Below are 11,325 nucleotides of genomic sequence, written 5' to 3' on the forward strand. Positions count from 1 at the left end.
CTGTGCCTCCCCTTTTCTGGTCAGAACATAGAGAGGCTCAGATACAGATACAGAGGCTCACATTTCGGTCTATTTATCTGAAGAGGGACACGCTAAGAACCTAGTGCTTAGAAAATATCTTCATTTCGCCCTGCCAAATGAGTCAACTCCTGTTAAGCGCATACAACTGCAGTCTTGGCAATTCGGTATTCCTTGCGTTCTGTGATTTGTATCGAAAAGTTGCAGTGAAAGTTAAAATTAGTTTATCGAGTGGGGTAAAATATCCCTCTACTATTATCTCAGTTCGACAAGGGATTCGTCAAGGAGCTATTTCTTTGCCACCTCTTTCCAATTATAGTGCAGTTAAGGCTCATCACGTGGTTAAACCGAGCTTTCTGTATCTTGGTCAAGATCTTTATTTATTGATTATTGTTTTTTTCCCATTTTAAAGAGTTTTTTGGCGTTGAAAAGCTCATATGAGAAAATAGGTCTCTCTTTCAACGAGACTAAAACAGAGTTTATTGTCTTCAATCGTAAAGGAAGTGTGCCTGCCCTAGAAGTAAAACTTTATGGCAAGATCATTCCATTTGAAATTATGTTCCCAGTACCGTTTCCCGTTTGAAGACTCTGTTCATTACTTCAATAGAAGGTACAAAAGTGGGTCACAACCTGGAAGTGGAACCAGGTTGAAGTACAGCGAAACTTCAAATATTGTTAATCCATTGAATATATGCATTGAAAATAGCGTTGATGTACTGAATATAGGCAGAAACTAAGGTATTGGTTTATTTGTGGCTTTGTCGGTCAACCCTCTTATATATTCTTAAAAATGTATAATTACATTAAACAAATTATTTTATATCATATAACAATTTACTTATGCAATTTTTTATTAATGCAGTACCTTGTGTGTTTTTTTTATTTTGCAATCAATTGCCTTGATTGCAAAATAATTAACTACATTAATGACGTTAATTATTTATATAGTTAATTAGTTATATTAATTATATAATAATTGATAAAATTAATTATCAGTAATATTAATAATCTAATAAATAATATAATTGTATTGTTTAATCTAATAATTGAACATTATGATCATATTTTTATAATTTATAATAATTATGTTTTGGCACCTGTGTCAGTTTTGCCCCTATTGGTGCTGTATCCTTACAGGTGTCATCGCTGGATCCAATGTAAAAAAAAGTAAGCTGCATTGAAAAGAAAAAAAGAGAAAGGAAAAGTAGTAATGGATGTACTGAAAATACAAGGAAAAAGCAACAAAAACGTCGTGTAGAGGTTTTAAAGGGAGGTGGTTGGAAATATATTTATGTATTTTACCCTATAACTTAGGTTTACAATACTTTATCTCTTTTTTAGCACCCAGAGTTTGTGTTTCTACTTAAAGAGCGTGTTTGTGCGTTAGTAATCAAGCTTTTTTCGCCGAATGTTAAACATCAATCCAGAAGTAGTCCTGCTCAGCAAGCTGCCTCTCAAGATAAGCCCTACTACCCTGTTAGCCTACGGCTTTTAAGACTCGTCACTGTTCTTGTTCAGAAGTACTACAAAATATTGGTAAGTCGTAAGTTATTGTTAATTAGGATAATTAAATTGAAAAACAAGAAATTTCAAAGAAAAGTAAAGTGTTATAGTGTATGAAAACGACTTATTTCTACGGTTAGAAAAAAAAGCTACATTGAGTGGAACTTGAGACGAATTGAAATTGCATTGATTGAAGTGAGGAATTAAGGAATAAATCAAATCAATGAATTGATTGAATAAAGGAAGCCTTAAGTGAACAGAAATGAAAATAAATAGTAAAGTCAGATTTAAAACGAACAAAACTATTTCTAATAAGAGCTGGGCTACCCCTTCACATCCCCTAAAAACTAGCTTGTCATTTCTGCATTAAAGAAGTAAACAGATTGGTTCGAAAATTGTCAAGTGGTGTTTTAATAAATCTATTTAGTTACGAATTTCCTATACATGAATTTATTCTAAGAATTAGTTTTCCCTTGAATCTTGATTAGTTTAACTATTTTAATTGAGAGGTTTTCTTTTTTTTACAGATTTTTTAATTATTTTAACTATTGTAATAAAACTTGTGCACTTCAAAACCTCTATTGCTTATATTGAGGCTGAAATGAGGCTCATGGCCTAGAATGATTGATGAAATGACAGTTTGACAGACTTTTGTTCATTTTAGATTTCCTTTCTTTTTTAATACTAATTATTGCTTTTTTTAGGTTTTATTATCACCCTTTCCTCTTCTTTAACAACCTTTTTGTGTTTAATTTCGCTATTTTGAGTTAAAACATTTCTATTATGTATTAATTGTAGGAAGAGTTGTAATATCTCTTTTTGGAACCTTTTTAGACTAAAAACAAAAAAGTGGGTTTGCAGTTAAAATGTGCAAAAACTACTTGACGTTTTTTTTATCTGGATTACACCATTGACCCTGCATTGACAGCCAGCAAGCCTAGAAAGTCTCAACTACCAAATTTGTTGGAAACCAAACACCATGTGTAATAGTCTTCTTTTTAGTAAGGTAAGGTAATGGTAAAGGATACGGCATTAGACTTTACAGTCCGTACCGGCGGTGCTGATCTCCGTTTCTTGGCCCTTCAGCCAGGAAGTGCAATGGGGGGTTGGGGGCCAGCCATCCTGTGCTTTCGCACACCCTTCCTGTTTACCTTCCCCAGATTTCTTCAGGTACCCATTTAGAGCTGGGTCGACTCTGGCTAAGCTTACAGAGTCACGCCACTGACCCCCGTCCCAAACTGAAGAATTGGGTACACCGGGATTCGAACCCGCGTCCTCACAGATAATAATACTCATACTTGTGTTTGCTTTGAAAACACCTAGTTTAGTTTTCATGAAAAATGTACGAAATTCTATTGTAGCAAGTAGAAAAAATACTCGGGATTTTTTTCTTTTGTTTATTTTATTTTTTGTATGTTCACTTGTATTTCTGGGCATGGAAATGTTTCTGCGTATATTTAAGCATGGAAGTAGTCAAATTGGCTGTTCAAATATTTTTCAATATTTAGCGGCTATTTCATTCCATGGAACTTGTTCTTTTGACCAGGAATTTGCATATAAACTTGCTAAGTTAAGGGTCAGTCAAGTATTTTGACAGATAAATCCTGACAAACTTAAAAATTAAAGTAAGTCGACTTTGCTTCTGAACAGTTCATACCGTCTCATAAATTCAGTTTGTTCTAGACCGTCACCTTTTTATGAATTATAACAATATTTTTCCCAATTCTCTGGTTTTTCAGATTGAAAATGGACTTTAATCGTAAAGAAGACGCTTCCAGTAACAGATAAATATGTTTTCTTTTAAATTTGACACGTTTTCACGAAACACGTTAATCTTCCGTGTACATCAATCAACATACAGATCAGAGAGCCGTGAGTTTAAGTGATTAAAAATAATGGCAAGTTTTGATTGCAGGTTACCGAATGTGAGATCTTTCTATCACTTCTTGTCAAATTTTTGGATCCAGATAGAGCTGTCTGGCAACGCTGTCTTGCCTTGGAAGCACTACATAAGCTCCTGGCTCAGCCTAATTTACTGAAGTCAATTGTTGTCAGCTATGATCTGAAGCCCCATGCTAGCCCAATATTACAAGACACTGTTAATGCACTCTCTGCATTTATACAGTCAGTTTTCGTTCTGCCACAAGTGGTCTCTGGAACAACAGGTGATTTTTTCAGTATTATTCAAAAAATAACAGCTTTAATTAGTGCTTATTTTTGAAAGCGAAAAGTTAAATGGAAAATTTATCACAAGAAGGCATGTCCTGTGATATTTTAAATCCTGGTCTGAGGTAGCATAATGGATTGATTCTCCCCTAATTAATTAATCCCTTAATCCCTATTGATTAATCCCTAATTTCGATCTTATTTTTCACAAAAATGGGCTTGTATTTTGTCAATTTCACTGTGTAATCTTTACCTTTCTTCCCTCATCTAAATGGGTAGGAATGTGACTGACAATCCACCATAAAACAACAGAAGTGAGGAAAAAGCAATCTTACTGATATTCTAGTATAGCGGATTTTTTCGTCTCGTAAAGCTGATGAGTAATATTGTTAAGGTACTATTTCTGAAGATCTTTCAGATTTCATAAGTAGGGATCGAGCTGAGGTTTCAGGTTGAGAATGCCTTTTCAGGCCCTTATTTGGGTAGTAGGTCATTTCTTGAAAGATGCACTCACCAAGCGTTCGCAAATTTCGGTAGTTCATGAAAATTTAGTTACTGCAGCGGAAGAGACGGAATTAGGAATTTGAAAAAATATAGATATGTTGCTATTTGGTGCTGTAGGCTCATTCTTGAAAGATACATTCACGTAGCTCAATAACTTTCCAAGATCCTGAAATATCTCTGGACTAGAATTTTAGTGTGATTTTAGAAGGATATCTTGTGATATTGCAAAAAAAGAGAAAAAAGTTATGTTACCTGAATTCTTTTGCCTCTTTTGTTCTTACCCAATGAAAATTTGGCTCCTTTCGTGTATGCAAATCACACAAATTTAAATATTAAGATTTGAGAGGGCGAGGAGTGAGGGAGAAAGAGAAAGACTGCGAGAGAGAAAGTGACTGTGAAAGAGAGAGAGCAAGAGACTGTGAAGGAAAAGGAAAGGGATTTTGAGTGAGAGAGAGAAACTGCGAAAGAGAGATAAAGAGAGAGGAGGGACTGAGGGAGAGAGATAAAATGGTGGTGAGGTGTCGATTAGAACAGAAGAACCAGAAAAATCAATATTTAAATTGTGGTAAGAAGGTTGTGTCCTGCTCATCCTTATGAAAATGTTCACCCTTATGAAAAGATGAATGATTTATGAAATCATCCTTATGATTTAAAAAGAAGGTTTATGAAATCATCCTTATGAAAATGTTAATTTCATCAAACTTGCTCGATTATTTGATTGAATTTTTTATTTTATTGTAGCTACTGTAGCAGCTGGTGGCTCGGCCCAAAATCCTCAAGTGTCTTCCAATGCTACTGCTGGAACTGTTGGTCTCTCTGGCTTTTATTATAGAGGGGTCTGGATCCCTTTACTCACAAATTTGTTAACTGAACCACAGCGGAATACATTGTAAGTAAGAAAAAACTCAATATTTTATAACTATTCTTTTAGTGAGGAAGAAGAATATTTTACTCTCAAGTATGACTATGCTTTGCTGATTAGGCATTTGAAAAAAAAAAAAAAAAAAAAAAAAAAAAAACAGGCAGTTGGAGAGTTGGATATTTTATCACGCTACTCTTGAATTCTCCTTCTTGAGTTGATCTATAGCGTAAAGAGTGGAGGATTAAGTGAGCGGTATGTCCCTTCTTATGCAGGATATTTAGTGTTCTTTTTTATTATCTGTGTTCCCTTTTATTTCTAACTGGAAATACTGTTTTTATATCTTTATTTTCTCTTTGTTTAATGCTATATTTAGGACTTTCCAATAGTTCGTGGTAACGAACTGTAAGTAGGGACCGGTTCAATAGCAACTGAAAATCTAAAAAAATACAGAATTTTGCAAACAATTGATGCATATAAAAAATAGATTTTTAAAGCTGATTATAAATATATAAAAATCATTAAGTTTAATGTCACCTATTAGAACCTTGAGTCTGAGAGAATTCGAAAGATTTTCTAAAAAGAAAAGTAAAAAACGATCTAGAGGAAATTCGCACCATCAGATTCAGCCCGACGACCTTCAAGCTCCTAAACTTAAAAAAAAAAATGCGAATTTGTATTTTTTGCAAGAAGAAAGATCACGGATGTTGCTGGTTATTGTTTTTGTTTCTTTCTACTGCTACTGCTACTACTAAAAGCTCACCGCAGTACCAAGCCAATTGACGTCAACACAGCTACGCTCGTTCCTCCTCCATCTCAATCTATTCAAAGCCTCCCTCTTTACACCTTCTCAGGAAGTTCTTATTTCCTTTAAGTCTTTCTTTATGACATCCTCCCATCCCAGATGAGGACGTCCTATTTTAGCCCTAGACGATTGGCGGAAAAGGACAATATTCGGCAGTCTGTCGTCCTTCATCCACGGAATGTGCCTTTTTCCTCTCAACCTTACTTTCGCTATAACCCTAGAAAGCGGGATTGAACCACATTTTTCGTACAACCTATTGTTTGAAATACAGTCAGTCAGCCGGGTGCCCAGAACAATCCGTAGGCAATTTTTCTGGGAAACATCGAGCAAATCTTAATCAGCTTTTCGGAGCGCCCGTTCTAATCTTGATCTGATGACTTATCTTCTTATTCTTTCAAACTTTTTTTTTTTTACTTTGAAAAAAAAACACTGAACCTTGACTATTCTACTTTTAATGTTTTCACTGCTCCCAGCGTCTTTACTAATAATACTACCAAGGTAAGTGAAGCTACCCACCTGATCAATCTTTTTGTTATCCAAAGTCACCTTTTCATCTTCACTTGTTCCTAGCCTTAGTGACTTGGTCTTCTTAACATTAATTTTGAAACCTATTCTAGCACCCTGAACTCGTGAAACCTCTAAAAGTTCATTCATTTTGCTCAAAATTTCTTCTAGGATGCTTAAATCGTCACCATAGTCTAGGTCCAGGAGAGTTTTTCGTCCCCATTTGATTCCATGGTCTTCCATTGTCTTCCCTGTGCTCCTTTAGACAAAGTCCATCAAAATAATCCATATTAAGGGGAATAGAACACAATCCTGCTTAACTCCTGATTTAATGCAAAACCAGTTCTAACCTCATTTCCTACCTTAACCGCAGCGCTGTTATTCTCGGACATAGCACTAATCATTTTAATGTATTTGTCTGGTATACCATACAAGGATAAGATCTTTGCTAAAGCTCTTCTATCAACAAAATTGAAAGCTTGCTGATAATTTATAAAACATAGGACCAAAGTTGTTTGAAAGCTCAGGCACTTCTCAGTTATTAACCTAATAGGGAAAATTTGGTCGACACATCCTCTACCTTTTCTAAAACCGCAATGTTCTACGTCCGTCCAGTTCTGGAATATGCAAGCCCACTATGGGGGCCTGCAGCACTGCGAACTGTATACCTCATCCAGGAACTTATATACCTCGTCAACTATCTTATGGTGAAGCGCTTGTTAAACTCGACCTCCCCACGTTGGCCCAAAGATACGACCAGACTATCCTCAGGTTTGGGAAGTTTCTTCTCTCTAAACCCCAACATCGAGACATCTTACCGCCTACTGCACCGCCCAACAACCGTACGCGTCACCAAAATAAACTGGTTCCAGTAGCTTCACGCACAAACCGCCACGCAAATTCGTTTGTACCTTTTTTTTACGGATTTACTAAACAAAGCCGAGTGATATTTTCTTTTTTTTTTGTGTTAATTTGTTATTTAGCATAGTGAAGCAACGCAAATTAGCTGTTAGCTACGATGTTTTTTAAATACCCCCCCCCCCTCTCTCTCTCTCTCTCTCTCTCTCTCTCTCTCTCTCTCTCTCTCTCTCTCTGTGTTAAAACTTTGTCTACAGCATCTCTCAGTCTAAAAAGTATCATATTACTAAGAAATTTGCTACCTAATGAGACCAAACTAATGCCTCGATAATTACCACAATTACTCTTATCACCTTTCTTACACAGTGTTTTAATTAAGGTTTTTCTAAAATCGTTAGGTACTTCCCCTTTTTCAAAAATCGTGTCCAAATTTTCAATAACTTATTTGCAAACTAAGAACCACCATAAATAAGAAACTCATTTACCACACTATCAGCACCTGTGGTCTAATTATTTCTTAATCTCTTTAGTAGTGTCGCTAACAGGAATGATTTTGTCAAACTACGGTTGGGATCCATGAACATCGGGAGGGGTTCGTCTTAACAGAAATTAAAAGTTCTAGTTCTGCTTTTTAATTGGCAAAAAAAGATTGGATTAGAGGAAGATGTGGTTTTTCAAAAAGCTGCATCATTTGATATTAATTACATACCATTATCTATATAACGTAATAAATTTTGTCGACTTCATATTCTATGATAGTCAATCGAAACGGGTTGTCCCCTCCTCATTGCCTCGCTCTTTACGCTAAAGTTTTTTATTGTTCTAAAAAGTAGAGTTGTGAGGAAGAGTCAAACTTTAGCGTAAAGAGCGGGGCGTTGAAAAGGGGACAACCCCTTTCATATATGGAATAATTTCTGTTCGTTTTAAGTTTTAATGTTGTTCCTTACTGTCAATTGAAATAACTCATTCTTTTTTATTTAATATATATTTAGGAATGGTACACCATTGGGGCCCAGTATTTCCTTTGAAACTGGATGTCATGTCAATACCCTGTCGATAGTTCTAAGTCGTTTGATTATCTCATCATGTTTGCTCGATAACATTTTGGCCATGGTTGAACCAAAACTTACCGACAAACTAAAGTTTGCGGGACATTTTGTTGACGTATTGTCTCTTTTGTTACTTAAACGGTACACAAGGGTGTTTCCTTCGAATGAACGCTCTTCCGATAATCTGCGTTCACTAGCTTGATGTTGTCACCCAGGGAAAAAAAAGAAAAGAAAAGGAAGAAAATCACCAAAAACTCCGACCTTCTTTCTATGGAAAAATACAAAGTTTTGCTTTTTTTTACAAATGGAAAATTGAAACATCTATTTAGGACTATCAAAGGTGTTGAATTTTGCAATAAAATTTCTATGAAAATTTTCGAAGGTTCATTTACCCTTTTCAGATTGCCCCGATTTTCAAAGGTGTATTTACCCTTTTCTGAATTTCCAAAATTACTCTTAATCTACTAACTTTTGATGGGCAGGTTTGAAGTTTACGAGTCTAAACAATTAGAATTCCTGAAAAAGCGCATCCTCTAAAATGTTTTTTTTTTTTTTTGATGGGGAGGGAATAATTGTTTTTTTGTCTTGATTTTGTTTTTTAAAAACATGCACTTTTTTATTTATTTCTATTTTTTTGCAGTCTGGATGGCCTGGACAAGTCTGAACCCCCCGGAATACCAGACGGCTATGGAATATCTGTAGCATATGCTTGTTTGCTTTCCGTGATAAAATCAATCACTATATTAATAGAAGAAGAAACTGAAGGAGATGGGGACATTACTTCTATGGACAAAGAGGAAAGAAAGCTAAAAGTGCAGCTGATAAATTCCAGTTGGTGTGGGCTGCTTAATGCAATTAGTATGCTGTTAGAAGCAAGGTAAGTCTTCAATTCAGCCTTGAAAGTGTAAAAATGTAATTGAACGCCATACTGTTTTTACTCTTTTTTGTGGTGGAAATACCATGCAGTCAATCAATACTGTTCCTAAAATCAGGATCGATTTTTTTTTACCCTGATCCTAGAACAGATGTGGCAGGTCAAGACGTGATTGGTGGTTATACGACTATTATTAACGATCGATTGTTTTTTCCTTCTCCTTTTTAAATAAAGGTACATTTTTTAGTCATCAGAAGTATATCAAAAGAAATGTTGGCATTAGAATTTCTAGTTTTCAAGCGTTTCTGCTAATTAGAAAAAGAAATACAATGCTTCCTAGAAAAGCCAAAAAAAGCTGAATGAATTTTGAACCAACCAATTAAACCGCTCTATAAGACAGGTGATATGTGGTAATTATTGAGGGATTAGCTTGGTTTCTCTAGGAAGCAAATTACTTAGTATGACGATACTTTTATAGACTTAGAGAGGCTGTAGATAAGGATTTAAGAGAAGACAGTTGCTGTTTTGGGGAGGCTAGAGGATGTGTTGACAAAATTTTCACTCTTAGATTAATAATTGAGAAGTGCCTGAGTCATCAAACCTCTTTAGTCCTCTCTTTTATAGATTATGTTCAAGCCTTTGATTCAGCTGAAAGAGCTTTAGAGAAGTTCCTATCTATGTATGTTATATCAGATAAATGCATTAAAGTGATTAGTGCTTTTTTGGACGTCAGCAAGTCAAAGTTCGTTCTTATCGATACTATAGCTCAGAAGATTACAAAAAAAATGTCTGCAATCCCTCTAAGAGGGCAGTAAAAAAATTACTTGCTTTTTGACCTGAAATGGACTGTGCCTCGTGGCTCTGACAATAGTTTTTCTTTTATTTTTTATTGAACAAGTGTAATTCACTCCAAGCGTAAAGTAATTGTTTCTAGAAATTATTTTATAGAAATTATAATTTCTTGTATAATTTACAACACTCAATGGGGCAGGGCAAATCAATTTGTAGAATAAATCGCGAAATGAGTGTTTTATAGTCTCAGAGTTAGAGATTCGGAATTATTTTGTGTACATGTTGAGGTCGACCTCCAGTTACCTCTCATTAGGCAGATGTGACTTTGTAGTAATTATCTTTGGTAGATCTTTGATACTTATGAAATCTCGAGTTCTATAAGGCAAATAAGGCCCCCTTTTTTCTGTATCCTAAGTGTGTATTAACGCTTTTTGTCGATTTTGCAGATTTTTTTTTATCTAGAAAGCTATTTGATCACTTGACAAGACGATTGAATGAATTAAGTATTTGAATTCTAAAAAAGGCACTCTCGAGCAAGTACAAAAATAAGAAATGTTATTGCAAGGACGGAGCTAACAATGGGGGTCTCTTGATTTAGTTTATTTTTTATTCTTTCGGGCTTTCTTGTGGAAAGTCTAAAAGTAATTCCAATGTAGTGATTTATTCTGTAGATCAGAATAATAAAATAATGTGTTTTTCTTTTTATTAAAAATGCATTAGCAGACCTTTTAACCCCAGAAGACTTATGTTTCAGCCAAATATGTATGCAAGACTTCTTTTTATGAACGAGGGGTGGGGGGTAATTGGAAAAGTACAAAAATAATGTTAGTGTAAGACAAATTCTAGAGAATTGTGAAAAGATATGATTTCTTGGGAAAGTATTTCTAAACCCTCTACTAAGTACGTCTGGTGTTAATTAAATAATGACGATACAAGAAAATCAAGAATATTAGGTTGATAGAATCATCTCTTTTTTTACATCGTAAACCCTGCGATCGATAACCATACATTAAGAACGATAGAAATAAAACCAAACTTAAATGAACTTTTCCATGTCGGTAAAATGACGGTAGATAAATAATACAGTAAATGCACATTCTTAAGATCAATCGCACCATAGGGCAAATACACAAAAAGCAAGTAAATTTACTTTAAGACAAGTACGGCCGTTTCAGAGGGGTTGAGGTCATTTGTTTGTAATCTTCCTAGCTGTATCAACGATAAGAAGGAATTTTAGGTTGCTGACACTTGCCCTTTCCACAAAGGAGAAATTGCTTCTTCTCTTCTATACTTAAAACCTTAAACTTAGGACTAGTGGAACCAGTAGAACCAGGCTTTTTCTGCCTCACCTGGAATCAGAAATACAGATATTTTGTGGGAATATGTTCAACAC

At 35.0% G+C, this 11,325-nt stretch overlaps 1 protein-coding gene across 1 annotated transcript in view; it reads left to right on the forward strand.

Moving 5' to 3' along the window:
• The window catches only part of LOC136025813 (protein MON2 homolog), a 169,113-nt gene that overhangs the window by 81,116 nt on the left and 76,672 nt on the right, over positions 1 to 11,325 (forward strand). The window contains exons 13-17 of the mRNA XM_065701804.1: positions 1,360 to 1,554; positions 3,437 to 3,686; positions 4,933 to 5,080; positions 8,907 to 9,143; positions 9,619 to 9,847. Coding sequence (XP_065557876.1) covers positions 1,360 to 1,554; positions 3,437 to 3,686; positions 4,933 to 5,080; positions 8,907 to 9,143; positions 9,619 to 9,847 — 1,059 coding nt within the window. The remainder of the gene's footprint in view (positions 1 to 1,359; positions 1,555 to 3,436; positions 3,687 to 4,932; positions 5,081 to 8,906; positions 9,144 to 9,618; positions 9,848 to 11,325) is intronic.

Source organism: Artemia franciscana, chromosome 4 (assembly GCF_032884065.1).
Source record: "Artemia franciscana chromosome 4, ASM3288406v1, whole genome shotgun sequence".
In the NCBI taxonomy this organism is placed as follows: Eukaryota; Metazoa; Arthropoda; class Branchiopoda; order Anostraca; family Artemiidae; genus Artemia; species Artemia franciscana.